This window comes from Loxodonta africana, chromosome 8 (assembly GCF_030014295.1).
Source record: "Loxodonta africana isolate mLoxAfr1 chromosome 8, mLoxAfr1.hap2, whole genome shotgun sequence".
NCBI classification, from domain to species: Eukaryota; Metazoa; Chordata; class Mammalia; order Proboscidea; family Elephantidae; genus Loxodonta; species Loxodonta africana.
In genome coordinates this window covers 24,630,810-24,649,433 of record NC_087349.1, presented here as the reverse complement: position 1 = coordinate 24,649,433, position 18,624 = coordinate 24,630,810, and the positions used below count along the sequence as shown (strand labels likewise).

Sequence of the window (18,624 nt, the reverse complement as noted above, 5' to 3'; positions counted from 1 at the left end):
GATAAAATCTTAATGAAACAATTAGGTTACAAAAAAAACGCACTAACAAGCAACAAACACTATATATTTATTAGGTTAAGTTTCATAAAAACATAATCTTCTTCCCTAAAGACAAGAAATCTAAAATTCCCAGCATTAAAACAATTCAGTCACTCTAGAGAAATCTAATAATCTAAATTTACAACATAAAAATTACAAGTCATAATTCTTACTTCGCATATTTTAAATGAGCCCTTTAAGTTGCAGTCATTTAAAATCTCATTCAACATAATACTGAAGTTTTAGCCAATGTAGTGAATAAAGAAAAAGAAATAAAAGGCTTATAGGTTGGAAAGCTAAGAGGTTAGAAGAAAGCTGTTTTAAATCACATATGGCATAACGATCTCTGCAGGAAATTTTAAGGAATTTACAAAAGGTACTAGAACTAATAAGAAAGTTAAGCGAGGATGCAAAGCGTAAGTTCAACATACAAAATTCAATTGCATTTCTATACTCTAGCAACAAACAACTAGAAATTGGAAACAAAGCAAAAAAGAAACACTAGCAATAGCATCAAAGAGTATGAAATACTTTGGAATCAACAAAATATGTGCAAAATATGTACAATGAAAACTATAAGACATTATTAAGAAACATCAATGAACTAAATATAGGGATTTATACCAAGCTCATGGATCAGAAACCTGAATACTATTAAAATATCTCTTGTCCTCAATTTATCTACAGAGTCAACACAACTGCAATCAAAATCATTTGGCTGCTGCTGGTATATAAAAATAAAATTGATTTTTGTATCCTGACCTTTTTATCCAGCAACCTGACTAAATTTACTTGCTACATCCTGCATTTTTTTCCATAAATTCTTTTAGATATTTTACATACACAGTCATGTCATCTGTCAACAATGACAGTTCTACTAATTCCTTTCTGGTTTTTATTCCTTTTATTTCTTTGTTCTTAGTTATTGTCCTCACTAAGACCTCCCGCAAAATGTTGAGTACAAGTAGTGACAGGTCACATTCCGGATCTCAGAGGGGAAGCTTTCAATACTTCACCATTAACCATGGCATTTGTTGTAGAATTTTTGCAGACACTCTTTGACAGATTAAGGAAGCTTTCTTATATTCCTGGCTGCCTAAGTGCTTTCATCATCAACTGGTGTTATATACCCACTGGATAACATAAATTAAAAAAATGAAAACTATGAAGTGTTGATGACCATGTGGAACAACCCAAAATTTCATCACTGTTTGTGGGAATGTAAACTGGCAAAACCACTTTAGGAAAGCATCTATCAGTATATTCTAAAGGTAAACATATGTATGTCCTATGACAGCAATTTCACTACTAGGTATACACATGCAACATGAATGCACACATCTGCCAAAACCATGTATAAGTATGTTCATGAAAGCACTATTTGGTATCACCAAAAACATGAAAGTAACCAATTGCTCATCAACAGTTGTTGTGAGACACCACTGAGTCGGCTGACTCATAGCAACCCTATGTACAACAAAACGAACACAACAGTAGAAAAGATAAATAAATTGTACAATATCCACACAATGGAATACTAGAGAGTAATGAGAAGAACTTAAAAACCAAAACCTCATAAACATAATATTTAGTGAAAGGATCCAGATGCAACAGAGATCATGCTATATAACTCAACTTATATAAATTCCAAAAACAGGCAAACTAATCTATGGGACTGTAAGTAAGGAGAATAGGTTCACTTAGGGAAAAGAGTGACTAGAAGGGAAGCTTCTGGGATGCTCACAGATGGTCTTTTCTTGATTGGAATGCTAATTATAAATGTGTGTTCTCTTTGTAAAAATTATTGGGTACTCTTATGATTTGTCTATCTTTCTATACGCACATTACATATTTACGCGCACTAAAAAAAAACCAGTGCCTTCAAGAAATGTACCTTGATTGACTGAAATTACAATTCATGGGCACCATGTCATACTGTATTCACCAATGTGCTAACTTTCTTTTTTGAATGAATGACTTCTCTCCCTGAGATCACAAAGGAGAAGTCCAAAATTGTGCCTTTTTTTTTACTTAATAAATGGCCCTGCCTGACCCTTAAAAACCTATTGTTGTCAAGTTGATTCTGACTCACAGAAACCCTATAAGGCCAGAGTAGAACAGAGGAGCCCCACAGGGTTTCCAAGGCTTTAATCTGTACAGAAGCAGACTGCCACATCTTTCTTCTGTGGAGCGGCTGGTGGGTTCAAACTGCCAACCTTTTGGTTAGCAGCCAAACACTTAACCAATGTGCCACCAGGGCTCCTTGCCTAACCCTTATCAGTCATTTAAAAATTTATTTACCAAGTTTCTGCTGTGTGCAAGGCACTAACCACTGGATATACAAAAAAGGGAAAAAAGATTCTCTCCTGAAGTAACTCAATTTTCTGCAAATACCTCAAACCAAAACCCACCACCATCTAGTTGATTCCAACTCATTGCGACCCTGTAGGCCAGAGTAGAACTGCTCTACACGGTTTCTAAGGCTGTAATCTTTATGGAAATGGACTGTCACATCTTCTTCCCACAGAGCAGCTGGTGGATTCAAACAGCTGAACCTCCAGAGTAGCTGCTGAGTGCTTAATCACTATACCATCAGAGCTCCTTGCCTGACCCTTATCAGTAATTTAACAATCATTTACCAAGCTTCTGCTATGTACAAGGCACTAACTACTGGAAATACAAAAAAAGAAAAACCCTCTCCTGAAGTAGCTCAATTTTCTGCAAATATCCAGTAGTTGATAAATGTAGTTACATTAATTTACTCAGAAAATTTATTTATAATACGTTTACTTTCTGTGCAGTCTCTAGGTAGTGCAAACAGTTAAGTCATCAGCTACTAACCAAAAGCTTGGCGGTTCAAATCCACCCAGAGGTGTCATGGAAGAAAGGCCTGGCGATCTACTTCCAAAAGATCACAGCCACTGAAAACCCTATGGAGTGCAGTTCCACTCTGAAACACATGAGGTCGTCATGAGTAGGAATCAACTAGGTGGCAAGTGCTTCACTCTCTACCACTTTAACTTGCTTCACTTTTCTTCAGACCACTTATTTCTACCTAACATTATTTTATGCAATTATTTATTGAATTTCTTTATTCCCCTAAAATGTAAACTCCACCTAGGCAGGGACTTTGTTTTGGTTACTGCTGTGTCCCCAGTACCTAGAATAGTGGCTGGCACATAGTTGGTTCGACAATCGTAGAATGTTATAATTCAATGTTTGCTTCCCATTCACTGCTCCAAACCATCCTTCGAACCAATTTCAGGCTTCATATGAGATCTACTTTGGTTTCCAAGTGTTCGAAGTAGCCTTCCTCCTAGCTTACCAAGGTTATCTGAAAGTTATCAGGGAGACACAATTATTTAATCATATGTAAGAAGTGGCGTATTGAAAGCAGAGTTTTAGGAAGGTTAAGTCTGCTAAGGTGTTTAGGTCACATTAGTGAAACTAGAAGTAAAGAGTCCAGTTAACAACTGCAATAGTTTCCATATGCTGTTAAAAGAACTTGAACAGAAGCAATTGCAGGGTCAGGGGTGGGGAAGAGTCAGATGCTGATATTGAAAAAAAACTTTTAAGAGAGGAAAAGGTTAACCTTTCAATTTGTGTATTTTATGCTACTCTGTAGTATCTATTAAACACATATATGTACATGTACATATATATGAAGTTGCCATTTAGATTACCGGCAAGAAGCTAAGCAGAAATACAATCTGCTTATGATATATACCTTGGAGTTCAATTTTCAAAACAGCTGTTCCATTTCCACGATAAGTTAAAGAAGAGATAAGTGAAAGTTTTCCCTGAAATGAGAGAAAAACAGTTATACAGAAGAGCCAAAAGAGCCTGTTATAATACCAAGATAAAAGGAAAACTCAGAAAAATATTTTAAGGCAATAAAGAGCTTTACCTTTCAAAAAAAAGTACTGTGTTCAACTAACTGTTTTTAAGTCATAAAACAGTGCTGAATTCATTTTTCTAGAGAAAAACCAGAGGGCATAAAGACATTTTGGGTTCATAATTTAATTCCTTAAACAATCCTATTGGTCACCAAAAAAAAAACCAAACCCAGTACTGTCGAGTCAATTCCGACTTATAGCGACCCTATAGGACAGAGTAGAACTGCCCCATAGAGTTTCCACGGAGCATCTGGCAGATTTGAACTGCCAATCGTTTGGTTAGCAGCCGTAGCACTTAAGCACTACGCCACCAGGGTTTCCATCCTATTGGTTAAGTACTATCAATTCCTCAGTCACAGATGAACTAGACCAACTTTTCCCAGTCTCATTTTAATTGTAATACTGTTCCCTACTAAAGAAAAAAATGAGGAGGGTGCTCCTAGAAAAAAATGAAGGTCTAATAAAGAAAAATGAAAAAGTACCAAATAATAATCTCCTAAATTAGGACGTCATGGATAAATACACGGACTAAGATACAAGTACATTTTAGTCTGAGTTCTGCTTCTGTAACCAACCAGCTCTGTTAGCTTAAAAAAAAAGTCATTTACTCAGTCTCACATAAAAGGAAAAGTTTAATCTGGATAGTTTTTAGAATTTCTTCTGATTCTAAATTTTAATCACTCTATGAGTAAATATATTATTGGACTCTGAAAACTTTCACACAGAAATCTAATTTATGGAGTTTAAAAATAGATCCTATAGTACATATGTCCCACACTAATATTCCACACTTTGATGTAGTCAACAATAAAAAGCTATGTTGACACATCAGTATTACTTACAGATAAAAATAAGAAAATACAAATAAGCCTATCAACAGTAAATAATGAATAACAGTAAAAAGCCCATTAAACGCCCACTGCCATGGATTCCACCCCATAGCGACCCTATGGGATAGGGTAGAAGTGCCCCATAGGGTTTCCAAGGAGCATCCGGTGGATTTGAACTACTAACGTTTTGTTTAGCAGCCATAGCTCTTAATCACTTGGCCACCAGGGCCCCAAACAGTCAAAAGTAAAGGTAAATAGTTCTACATAGGTGGTAGAAAGCTAGAAAGAGTACACCTTTCACACTTAACAAAAAGTTGGACGATCTCCAATTTTTTAAATTTTTCTTGGCCCACCAGAGAGTTTAGATCACGGGGCAACCAAATAACCAGAAATCTAAGGAGAAAGGTGCCTCCAAGGACAGAACGAGAGAAGCACTTGCATACCTAAGACAAACGGCAAATGCTACCAGACAAGTGTAAGAAAAATTCATCTAACATTATTAATGAATTGCCAAAGGCCAAGAATGGGCTAGGAAAAGAACATGAAGCCCCTGGGAGCTGCATATACAAGGGGAATTCCTAACCACTTTCAAGCTCTTCTCCAGGTTAAGGCCAGGAGGGGGCCAGGGTGGCAGCAGTAACTACAGAAAAGGCACAAAATCCTGCCTGGATCTTTCTCCCTTATCTTTTTTGTTCACCCCAAAAGCCTTAAACTGCTGGGAGAAGGGCAACAAACTTGTCACACTTAGAGAACTGGGTTCATAATTTAATTCCTTGAACAATCCTATTGGTTAAGTACTATCAATTTCTCATATCACAGATAAACCTGAACTAGACCAACTTTTCCTTGTCTCATTTTCACTTGTAATACTGTTCCCTACAAAGAAAAAAAGAGTTTGCAGCTAGATGAGGGGACCAGAAATACACCTTCTAGCCCTGTAGGGATGAGCAGGAAAAGATGCACAGGTGGGAAGGCCTAGACTTACAGGGAGGGGCAGGGCAGGTTTACGGAGAAGGCCTCACCCACAAGACCCATGAACACAATACCTGTCACCAGGAGGCTTAATCAGAACAAGAGAGACCACTCCCCATCAGGAGGCTAGTAAAAGTAACATGGCCTACTACTGGGAAAGGCTCCAGAGCATGGAGACCTTCTGTGATGCAAAGCATGAAGATAAAAAAAACCAAACCCAGTGCCGTCCAGTCGATTCTGACTCATACCAACCCTATAGGAAAGGCCTAAAAGTAAGGGTAGGGGTAAAAATGAAATCCTCTGGCCAACGAGCCCCATCCTAAAATACAAAGTAACTCTAGAGACGCTTGAAGCCTGTAATGTATTCAAGTAACCTGACCAAACCAAACCCACAGCGACCCTATAGGACAGGGTAGAACTGCCCCATAGGGTTTCCAAGGCTGTACTCTACGGAAGAAGACTGCCACATCTTACTTCCATGGAGCAACTGGCAGGTTCAAACCACCGACCTTTTGGTTAGCAGACACGCACTTAACCACTGTACCACAGCAACAACAAACCACAAACCCAACTCAACAACTGACTAGATTAACTCAATGCATCACATTAAGGCCTAGCAGAAGGAAAGGGTGAATGTTTCCACGGACAAAAACTATTTCTTTCAAGGGAAGAGGCCCCAGATAAGTAAAGCATTACTGAAAAAGAAGAACAAAGTGGGAAGCCTCACTCTACCTGATTTTAGAAACTATTATACTGCCACGGTAGTCAAAACAGCCTGGTACTGGTACAACAACAGATACATAGACCAATGGAAGAGAATTGAGAATCCAGACATAAATCCATCCACATATGAGCAGCTGATATTTAACAAAGGCCCAAAGTCTGTTAAATGGGGAAAAGATAGTCTCTTTAACAATTGGTGCTGGCATAACTGGATATCCATCCGTAAAAAAATTAAACAGGACCCATACCTCACACCATGCACAAAAACTAACTCAAAATGGATCAAAGACCTAACCATAAAATCTAAAACAATAAAGATCATTGAAGAAAAAATAGGGACAACACTAGGAGCCCTAATACACGGCATAAACAGTATACAAAAGCTTACTAACAATGCAGAAGAGAAACTAGATAACTGGGAGCTCCTAAAGATCAAACACCTATGCTCATCCAAAGACTTCACCAAGAGTAAAAAGACTGCCTACAGATTGGGAAAAAGTTTTTAGCTATGACATTTCCAGTCAGCATCTGATCTCTAAAATTCACGCGACACTGCAAAAACTCAACAAAAAAAGGCAAACAACCCAATTAAAAAATGGACAAAGGATATGAACAGGCACTTCACTAAAGAAGGCATTCAGGTAGATAGTACATGAGGAAATGCTCACGATCGTTAGCCATTAGAGAAATGCAAATCAAAACTACAACGAGATCCCATCTCACTCCAACAAGGCTGGCATTAATCCAAAAAGCACAAAATAATAAATGTTGGAGTTTGTGGAGAGACTGGAATGCTTATACACTGCTGGCGGGAACGTAAAATGGTACAACCACTTTGGAAATCGATTTGGCACTTCCTTAAAAAGCTAGAAATAGAACTACCATAGAGTTCAGAAATCCCACTCCTTGGAATATATCCTAGAGAAATAAGACCCTATACACGAACAGATATATGCACACCCCTGTTCGTTGCAGCACTGCTTACAATGTCAAAAAGATGGAAGCAAGCAAGATGCCCATCAACAGATGAATGGATAAATAAATTATGGTATATTCACACAATGCAACACTACCCATCAATAAAGAACAATGACGAATCCGTGAAAACATTTCATAACATGGAGGAATCTGGAAGTCATCATGCTGAGTGAAATTAGTCAGTTGCAAAAGGACAAATATTGTATGAGACCACTATTATAAGAACTCAAAAAATAGTTGAAACAGAGAAGAAAATATTCTTTGATGGTTACGAGAGTGGGGAGGGAGGAAGAGGGGTTTTCACTAATCAGACAGGAGATAAGAACTGTTTTAGGTGAAGGGAGAGACAACACACAATACAGGAGAGGTCAGCACAACTGGACTACACCAAAAGCAAACAAGTTTCCTGAATAAACAGAATGCTTCGAAGGCAAGCGTAGCAGGGGTCGGGGTTTGGGGACCACGGTTTCAGGGGACATCTAGATCAATTGGCATAATAAAATCTATTAAGAAAACATTCTGCATCCCACTTTGGAGAGTGGCATCTGGGGTCTTAAACACTAGCAAGTGGCCATCTTTTGCATCAATTGGTCTCAACCCACTGGATCAAAGGAGAAAGAAGATCACCAAAGACACAAGGTGATTATGAGCCCAAGAGACAGAAAGGGCTACATAAACCAGAGACTACATCAGCCTGAGACCAGAAGAACTAGATGGTGCGTGGCTACAACCGATGACTGCCCTGACAGGGAACACAACAGGGAACCCCTGAAGGAGCAGGAGAGGAGTAGAATGCAGACCTCAAGTTCTCATAAAAAGACCAGACTTAATGGTCTGACCGAGACTAGAAGGACCCCGGGGATCATGGTCCCCAGACCTTCTGTTAGCCTAAGACAGGAACCATTCCCAAAGCCAACTCTTCAGACAGGGATTGGTCTGGACTATGGGATAGAAAATGATACTGGTATAGAGTGAGCTTCTTGGATCAAGTAGACACATGAGACTATGTGGGCAGCTCCTGTCTCAAGGGGAGATGAGAGGGCAGAGGGGGTCAGAAGCTGGCCGAATGGGCACAAAAGTAGAGTGTGGAGGGAAGGAATGTGCCGTCCCATTAGGGGGAGAGCAACTAGGAGTACACAACAAGGTGTATATAAGTTTTTGTATGAGAGACTGACTTGATTTGTAAACTTTCACTTAAAGCACAATAAAAACTAAAAAACAAAAACTACTTCTTTCAGCTGCCACTGTCCTACATGAGATCTAAGACTTCCAACAACCACTACCACCACCACCAAATAGGAGGCATACAAAAAAAGCAGAAGTCAACAAGCTGTCAAGACACAAAACAATCAAGAGAACCACAACATTAAATTCTCGCTTTATTTAAATTAAACTTGAAATGAATGTTTCTGTTCCTCTTATACCTGACCCAACTCAAAGAAAGGTCTGAGAAGAGGAGAATGGAAAAAATGTGAAGGCATGGTTGCTCAAATGTAACACTGATACAATGGAGAGAGAACGAAAAACCCAAGCACCTAGGGAAGGATCCCTGGCATCTGAGGAGGGAACCCTTAGCTCCTGAGCGGCATTAGGGATCTTTGCCTTTTAGAACTGCTCCAGGAGCCTTCCCCTCCTCCCAAAGGAACACGTGCTGGTGCAGCTCTCACAAATGCTGCAAGCTTTGAAAGCAAACCACCTGCTGAGCCTACCATTCTCCACCTGAAACAAGAGACAGCAGGGGATGGCCTAGCTTCTGCACCTCACCTGTAGAATACCTCCAAATGTAACCCTGGTGGCATAGTGGTTAAGTGCTACAGGGTCGGCACTTCATATCCACCAGGCGCTCCTTGGAAACTCTATGGGGCAGTTCTACTCTGTCCTATAGGGTCGCTATGAGTCGGAATCGACTCCACGGCACTGGGTTTTTTTGGGTCCTTCACACTTTATAAGGTGAACAAATTAGACAAGCTGGACAGACTGACTGCCCTCAGGCAGTGGCAGTCCCTCTGGAAACAAGGACTGAATGAACTAAATTACTGGAACCGAACTGGGAGTCTTACCAACTGACAGGAGCACAATGCGGGGATCTTGTCAACCTGTGCTACCTGACTGATCCATATGTCCTTCTTGGAGGGGTCCCCAACAAGTTTAGACTGTTTCCAGGGGCACCATGTGTGTCCTCAGAATTGTGTTCCTTATGTGAAATTAACCACAAAAACAGTGACTTGCCCATATAGTTATAAAAACATTCAGGTGTTTAAGAAAATGCCCCCAGTAGATCAGGAAAGTCCCTCCAATGGGAATTATTTCATTAGGAAGCTGGTATGAATTCTGTCCCTGACTTTAGCAGAGCAATCAATGTCACCATCTCAGTGCTGAAGGCATTCAGGTCAACCTCAACTCACTGGCCAGAGCTGTAATGAATACTAGGATTTGCCAGACTTCCTGCTTGCAGGCCAAGGCAAAGCCTGTGCAAATTATTAATATATCCTTCTGTACCTGGTTTAATACCTTGGGCAGGAAAGACCAATACAGAAACCTATGGAGAGAGTCACCTGGCTTTCCAAGGTAGATCCAGATGGTTAATGGGTAAATCCAGGACTCCCGGGGCAGGGTGGGGAGGAAGGCACAGCCGAGATCAATAGAGCAGACTGGCCTCATCCTGCTAACCACAGCTTTGGTAAGTGCTTATAAAACAAATTGAACAGATTGGGTCCTAGCCCGTCAGTGAGATTACTTAGAATGACTGATGGAATGGCATATACCGCATACGTAAAAAATCTGCCTGAAGTCAAACTATAAAAAAGGGGGATGGTGGTCAAGAATCAATATAGTTTCATGTTTCTGCAGGGTTAGGGCTTTCTGAGTAAAGAAAAATGGAAACTGAGTTAAAGGACAAGCTCTGGAAGTTAAAGTATGACTGAAAGGGACAGACTTCAGAGAGATTTATCTCCTCAGAGGTGTGTGTTTACATTCCAGTAGGAGATGGAACCTAGCGCCATTCCTTTAGATTCCACAGGAGGTATGTACATTAGAGAGATTAGTTTTTCCTCCTCTCTCAGGTGGGGAGGGTGAAGCTGCACAGCTGTCCTTTATAAAGGCTCAAATTCGTAATTTTGGGATCCTTCTCCTAAGGTGCAAGAAGTCCCCTTTACGAGCACAGGATGACATTAGCCCTCAGCGAATCGCCTTGAATAAGTAAAATGGGGCTTGGGGAACTGATGCAGTTGTTGCTGAAAGTAATAATAATGGTCCTCCTCTATTCTAGAAATCTCACTTTTTTTCAGGATAAAAATGAATAAATACATACATTAAAAACATACCATCTCTTATAAGGCTGGGGGTTGGATAAGTTCAATGTTCCTCAGCTGTGACACTAACACAAAGGTAAGAAAAGAATGTCAAAACCAGATGCAGTTCAGTAATTATTACCATTTGTGGGAAAGAAAAGGAGTCAAACCCCAGCACTGTACTACTACATACAGTTATGCCCGAAATGTCACACTAACCACCCGACTGTAAAATGAGTTTGAGAATGCAGCCAACCTTTGAAAGACTTTAACCACAGTGAAGTAGTAGATGTAACTGTAGTCCATAAAACCTTATTTCAAATGAAAGGAAATAACATAAAAATGGAAAATAAAGGATAAAAGACACAGCAAACAAATGTCTATATGGAAAGTATTAAGTACATTATTTAATGTACTGAAATGTGGCATTATTTTTTTGTCTTTTACTAGCAGGCCTCTCAGCTCAGCCTCGCAATTCTCCCCTCAGTCCAACAACTTGCTTTCTATGTTAGCATCCCACTGGGGATTCAGCCGTGCCTAATGAACACGCCAACCACCCTTTCTGTTATGTGTTCTTTCTCTCGTTCATTTATTCAGTCAGAGACAAAAATAGAAAACTATAATACAATATATTAAGCACCACTTGAGCATATAAAAAGAGAAGAGGGATCTCTAACCAACTACCAGGAAGCGGAGAAATAATCAGCTAAATTTTTTTGGAGAGAGTCACAGTTGAGCTCAGTATAAAACATAATAAATTAACCAGGCAGAGGAGGAGCATGGCTGACTGAATCACTGCCCCTTGGCTGAACTCAATCTCTAGTCTCCTCCCCTCTAATGAGTCACCTCATCAGCACAAGCTACCTAGAGACCCACCATGAGTGACCTCATTAGCACAGACTACCAGGGTGGGCCCAGGGCCCACCATTAATAATAAAGACACTCCAATCACTCAGAAAATGTCAAGGGTCTGAACACTTCCTCCCAGGAACCAAAGACAGGAACAAAGATCAGCCAAATTCTTTATTACACATACATGGATATGTAAACTCATTTCTAAGGTCTTCTCAGGACCTTGGAAGGGCTTGTACAAGAGTCTTTGAAGACTGAGCTTCACTGAACAAAAACAAAACAAACCCACTGCCATCAAGTTGATTCCAACTCATAGCAACCCTACAGGACAGAGCAGAACTGCCCTGTAAGGTTTCCAAGAAGCTGCTGGTAAATTAAAATGCCGACTTTTTTTTGGTTAGCAGCCAAGCTCTTAACCACTGTGCCACCAGGACCCCTGAGGTTTACTACCTGCATAAAAATTCTGTCGCTGGTCAATGGGGCTATGTACGTTATTTTCACCCCTGAAAAACTGAGAGGCCAGGCAAATTCACCGTACAAAGACACTTGCTGAAGTAATCATCTTTACCACAATAAATAGCATTTATTGAATGCTTAAACCAAAATCAAATCAAACCCGTTGCCACTGAGTCGATTCCAACTCATAGAGACCCTACAGGACAGAGCAGAACTGCCCCGTACAGTTTCCAAGAAGTGGTTGGTGGATTTTAACCTTTTGGTTAGCAGCCAAACTCTTAACCACTGTGCCACCAGGATGAATTGAATGCTTAGAATTCTTTAATCCTTACAACTTTGCTCCAAGGTTTCCTTGTTTTACAAATGAGGAAAATAAGGCATAGAAAGACTAAATTACTCTCCCAATCATAGAGCTAATAAATGGTGGACCTACAGTTGAACTCGAGCAGCCTGACTTCAGGGCTCACACTCCTTTTCAGCATGCTTAACTGCTATAGGAGCAAGCTAGCGATACTGGCCTGTGAGTTTGAGTGTGACTGGTTTATGGGTGTGTTTTGGGGACAAGAGAGCAGAATAGAGGAGGAAAGTAAATGTGGATACACTCTTAAAGCTGAATAGCTTTTCTGAATTCATACTGGTTTTGTTTCACTCTAGTACAATTATAGGCAATGAGAAAAGAGAACTGGTTATGGAGTTGATTTTAGGTAGCATAAAAGCCTGTTGTTATTTGCCATTAAGTCGATTCCAACTCACATCAACCCTGTATAACACAGTAGAATTGGCCCGTAGGGTTTCCCAAGCTGTAATCTTTACGTGAGCAAACAGCCAGGTCTTTTCTTCCAGGGAGCCGCTGGCGGGTTCTAACCACTGACCTGTTGGTTAGCAGCTGAACATCTAACCATTGCACAACCAGAGCTCCTTAAAAGCCAGTTACTGTTATCCAAATGTAAAACTGACTTAACTAGGATGAGAAAGACTTCCATCTGCATTTTAGGGCTATGACTCACATAATAAGAATACCAAAACTACCATAACAAAATTTCTGGGACGATACTTCTTGCCTCATTTTTCTCACCTAACGTTTTATCCTCAAATCACTGAAAAATGTATTTATTTCTCAGGGCTCAAGCTAAACTAATCTTGCCAAGTGATCATAACTTCTTGGTGGTTAAATCAAACAAATGCTTTTCAGACCTCAGAATTAGCCTCTGACAGCAACATATTGCTTTGGTTAATAGCAAAGACAATGGGAATACAAATCACAGCTCAGCCACATACTAGTTACTTTATCCTGAATAGACTACTTAATCTATGTTTTCCCAACTAAAAATGGGAAAGGTTCTTTGGAGCCCTAGTGGCACAGTGGTTTAAGCGTTTGGCTGCTAACCAAAAGGTTAGCAGTTCTAATCCACCAGTTGCTCCTTGGAAACCCTATGGAACAATTCTTTCTGTCCTATAGAGTTGCTATGAATTGGAACAGACTCAATGACAATGGGTTTCTGGTTTTTTATAAGGTTCTTCAATCTGTATGTTGAACAAATAATCCAAGAAGCTGGACTATATGAAGTAGAACGAGGCATCAGGATTGGTAGAAGACTCATTAACAGCCCGTACTATGCAGATGACACAACCTTGCTTGCTGAAAGTGAAGAGGACTTGAAGCACATACTGATGAAGGTCAGTATTATGATTCGTTATGATGGCATCTCAACATAGAGAAAACAAAAATCCTTACAACTGGACCAATAAGCAACATTATGATAAATAGAAGACTGAAGTTGTCAAGGATTTCATTTGACTTGGATCCACAATCAATGCCCATGGAAGCAGCAGTCAAGAAATCAAACGATGTATTGCAGTGGGCAAATCTACTTTAAAAGACCTCTTTAAAGTGTTAAAAAGTAAAGATGTTACTTCGAGGACTAAGGTGACCCTGACCCAAGCCATGGTATTGTCAATCACCTCATATGCATACAAACGCTGGACAATAAATAAGGAAGACCAGAGAAGAATTTACGCCTCTGAATTATGGTGTTGGAGAAGAATATTGGAGAAGAGTATGGATCACATACTACTAGAAGAATGAACAATTCTGTCTTGGATGAAGTACAGCCAGAATGTTCCTTAGAAGCATGGATGGAGAGACTTTGTCTTCCATACTTTGGACATTCTATCAGCTGGAACCAGTCCCTGGAGAAGGACATCATGCTCAGTAGAGGGTCATCAAAGAAGAGAAAGACCCTCAACAAGATGGATTGACACTGTGGCTGCAACAATGGGCTCAAGCATAACGATCATGAGGATGGTACAGGACCAGGCAGTGTTTTGTTCTGTTGTACACAGGGTGGCTATGAATTGGAACCGACTCGGTGGCACGTAACAACAAGGTTCGTATGAGGATTAAGAAAGATAACATACGTAAGGGCACTTAGGAGGGTGCCTACCAGACAGCAACCTATGAGTTGATATTACTCAATCCTTAAAACTTTTGCCTCCCTAAGAATCTAAGACCCTACTTCCTCCCAATTTCCTCTACTTTCTGAAACCATCTCAGTTGCTTATTCCTGCTACCTTCTTTCACTGACTCTCTATTCTTTAGCTCAAAATTCCCTGAGTAAGAGACCCTTTGAACTCCAGATTCCTAAATCCATTTTCCCACTGAACATAACCCCTTGAATAACTCCAATGACCCCTTGAACACATCTGCTGGAAGGGTAGTCTGCCTTTAGGATTCCCAGCCAGGCTGCCTAAGCTGAGGCCTTGGGCTTAGAGCATTCTCCAGTAAAGAGGCTGGGAACTGGGTTTCTCTCTACCCCCCCAGTCCCTTCTCCTTGTCAGAGAAGTCTTCCTCCCTTTTCTGGACCCACAGTAACTTTCTGTCTCTATGACTACCTATGACTACTTGTTGTTGTTGTTGAGTTGGTTCTGACCTATAGCCACCCTATGCACAATAGAACGAAACACTGCCTGGTTTTGTACCATCCTCACAATCATTGTTATGTTTGAGTCCACTGTTGCAGTCACTGTGTCAACTCATCTCATCGAGGGTCTTCCTCTCTTTCGCTGAACCTCTACCTACCAAGCATGATGTCCTTCTCCAGGGACTGGTCCCTCCTGGTAACACAACTATTTAATTGTACTAAAGTAATTAATCTTATAGCCAGTGGGGGAAGAAATGTTCTCTCTGGACATGCACCCAAACGACTACCATGCTGTTTGAATTTCAAGCTCGGCAACAGGATGGTCAGGCTAGGTGCAGCAGCAGAACAAAGGCCCCTTCCTCTCACTCCTTTTCACCGTCCCAATAATGAATTCTGAGGTACAAAACCCCTAGACCTCTCTGCCTTGGGGCCTTTCGCCTGCCATGTAAACTTGGAGCCTTCTACGTGGAGAAGAGATTTCCTTTATCAATTCACCCTGGGACAGGGATCTGAGGGAGGTCAACCCCACAACAAACCTTATCCCATTCACCTGAGTTCTAACTGCTATGTAAGTAAATAAAATCTTGTAAAACACCACTATTGTTGTTAGGTGCCGTCGAGTCAGTTCCAACTCACAGGTACCCTATGTACAATGGAACGAAACACTGCCATCCTCACAATCGTTAATCTCGAGCCCATTGTTGCAGCCACTGGATGATATCAATTAATTACTGAGAGCTACAGCCCTCTAAAAAAAAACCCCAAAAAACCAAACCCACTGCCATAAAGATGATTCTGACTCAAAGCGACCCTATAGCGTAGTGGTTAAGAGCTAAGGCTGCTAACCAAAAGGTCGGCAGTCAGAATCCACCAGGCACTCCTTGGAAACTCTATGGGGCAGTTCTAATCTGTCCTATAGGATCGCTATGAGTCTTGGTCAGACAGCCCTCCGCTAGCCCAGTTTTCATCATGGCTCATCTCGAAGTCCCATATTGAATTCATCATCTTTCTCCCTAACTGTCCACCACCTATTGTCTTCCTCATGGTGACCAGGAATCAGACACATGGAAGTTTCTTGATCTGTTCTTCGCCCCCCCATATCTAATTGTTCTCCAAGACTTGTTCATTTTCTTTAACCTGTCAGCTCTGAAGCAGGTCATCTAGGTTCTAATTCCAGCTCTACCACTTATTAGCTATAAGTTCTCATGCAAATTACTTAACTGTTCTGAAACACAGTATCCTCATCCTCTACAGATGAAGAACGTACCTAACTCAGAGAATTTTGTGATGATTAAATGAGTTAATGTATGTAAAACACTTAGAATACTACCGAACACATGGAAAGAGCCCAATAAATGTTAACTTATGTTATTGTCGTTACTATTTTATTACTATTTTTTTATATTTCCTTCTCTTCAGTGCCTCTGCCACCAGTTCAGACCAGCAACAACTTTCACTAGATGACTGCAACTGCCTCTTAACTAAATATCCTTCCTCTAATCTTGTCCTCTCCAACGCATTCTTCACCCAGAAGGCAGAGTAGTTTAGATTTCAGAGTGAATCATGTCTTCCTCCTGCTTAAATTCTTGTAAAGGCCCCACAGTTGTTAGCGTAACACCCAAACTCATCAATATGCTCAAGAGGGCTGCTTTTACTCAAAAGGAAGGTATAATATGTCATTCTCTAAGTTGCAGCTCAACTTTCCTGACTTAACTTGTCAGAATCAAAAAGTTCTCTCTTAAATGTTCACATATCACAATGCTAATACTACATACATTAATTAGAATTAGAGATTAGGCAAACTGTCAAACCCCACAAGAATGTGATCACCTTTAGATTCAGGGAATGTATTTATTCATTTTTGTACCTCCAACATTTCTTTCAGTGTTATTACATAAAAATTCAATCCACGTACCCTATGTGAATGCCGCATAATTAAGAATAATTTATCATCAAAATATTCAGTCTCAAATGTTATGGCACAGGTAGATCACTCTTAAAACAGCTCCCATTAAAAAAATTCACCACAAAAATCAGCATTCACTTTAGATGGGAAAAAAACATTCTGAATTATGGAAATTCTTACCTGGATATATTTCTTGCTATAATCACAACCCGGTCGTAGGGATTTGAAATCTACTTTGTGAAATTTGCTTAGCAGTTGAACTTCAGGCACCCCACTGACTTCCTTTATTAATTCAAGTGGCATATCACTTCTGCTTCACAGTGTTGTCCGAATCAAATTCAACGAGGGAAGCTGAGAACTTGCGCTGAAGACACAAAGACCAGGGTTTTATCCAAAATGCAGTGAATAATTTGCTTTATGCGGCTTAGTTTTAACCGATGCCGTTGAGTCGATTCTGAATCATAGAAACCCTGTGGGACAGAGTAGAACTTCCGCCCAGTTTCCAAAGAGTACTGGCTGGTGGATTCAAACCTGCCCACCTTTTGGTTAGCAGCTAAGCTCTTAACCACTGTGCCACCAGGGCTACACAGGGTCGCTATGAGGCGGAACCGACTTGAAGGCACCTAACAACTTAGTTTTGCTTTTCCTTTTAGATATCACTGTGAGGGGGTGGTGAATTATTTGGTAATTTAATTACAAAGATTAATACGTAAATCCTCTTAAAGCACTGACACTAACCCTTTTACATTTGCTTTTGTATCTAAAGAAGTAACTACAAACGCCAGTTTTACGAGCTCTGAAAATTGTGCTAACGCATGCCTTTACCACTGTGATTTAAAATGTAAAAGCTATGAACGGCTGGGGAGGATTTGAAAAAAAACTTTTTTTAAATTCGTTTGGCAGTTGTAATAGTGTATACCCAAATTGTGCACCAGAACCTTATCACTCCAAAATATATGCTGCCTCCAAGCAGCTGAAATAAACGACTAATACATTCATGTGAACTTGTGTCGTAGTTCAATCTTTTTTAAATCTCTTCACCGGGACAATCAGTGTCAATATTTAATTTTAATGTGTGCCCCTCTCCCTTCCCTAAGTGCAGTCAGAGCTCTGTGACTGCAAGGATTTGGATTCGCTCATGTCAGCTTCTCCCAAAGCGCCAAACAAGAGGCTGAACGTTGTAACAGCAGGCTCTCGATAAAGACTCGTATGGAGGGCTTCTCTGTAATAACTACCTCAAATTTTGATCTAAACTAAATCAATTTCTTTACAATCAGCTCAGGCCCTAGCCCACCTTCTAACCACGGAACGAACTCCAAAATTACTAAGAAATTTACTCACCCGGGATCTTAGAAAACTAGGAAGAGCGCGAGCTGGCGCGCCCGTGACGTCACACGCACGCTTGCCGCCCAGATCCCGCGCATGCGTGCTGAGGCACCCACGGAGGACAAGCTGCGTCAGAGTGGCCGGGCCTCGGGCGTGCCCGTACAGGCCCTGACCAGTCGGGGCGCGTTTATTAGGAATCCTCACCGTTCCCGTTAGCCCCGCCCCTGTCATTGCCCCTCGGCCTGACGGGAGACGCCCCCTCACCCTCAGTGAGGCGGGTGCTCTGCGCCATTCCTAAATCCCCGAACCGCTGAAAAGCCTTTCCAAAACTGGGGGTCGTGTAGCTGTTTTGTTTTGGTATACTGGAAGCGCCTACGGACAATGCCCTGCGATTTTTCCCCAATTCTCTCCTTCAAGAAGCAATCATCCCCAAAA

The 18,624-nt window shown here is 40.8% G+C and overlaps 1 protein-coding gene across 5 annotated transcripts in view; it reads right to left on the bottom strand.

Moving 5' to 3' along the window:
- Positions 1 to 18,336, bottom strand: part of POT1 (protection of telomeres 1) — a 133,429-nt gene extending 115,093 nt beyond the window's left edge. For 3 of the 5 annotated variants that reach the window (XM_064289756.1, XM_064289757.1, XM_064289755.1), the window contains exons 1-3: positions 18,205 to 18,336; positions 17,044 to 17,227; positions 3,767 to 3,839 (exon numbers count right to left, since the gene is read on the bottom strand). In XM_064289756.1, the coding sequence (XP_064145826.1) occupies positions 3,767 to 3,839; positions 17,044 to 17,166 (196 nt within the window). In that variant the 5' untranslated portion in view covers positions 17,167 to 17,227; positions 18,205 to 18,336. Of the gene's footprint in view, positions 1 to 3,766; positions 3,840 to 17,043; positions 17,228 to 18,204 lie in introns of those variants that run through there. The other 2 variants (XM_064289758.1, XM_003407245.4) reach the window with 2 other exon arrangements.
- Positions 18,337 to 18,624: the final 288 nt, after the last annotated feature.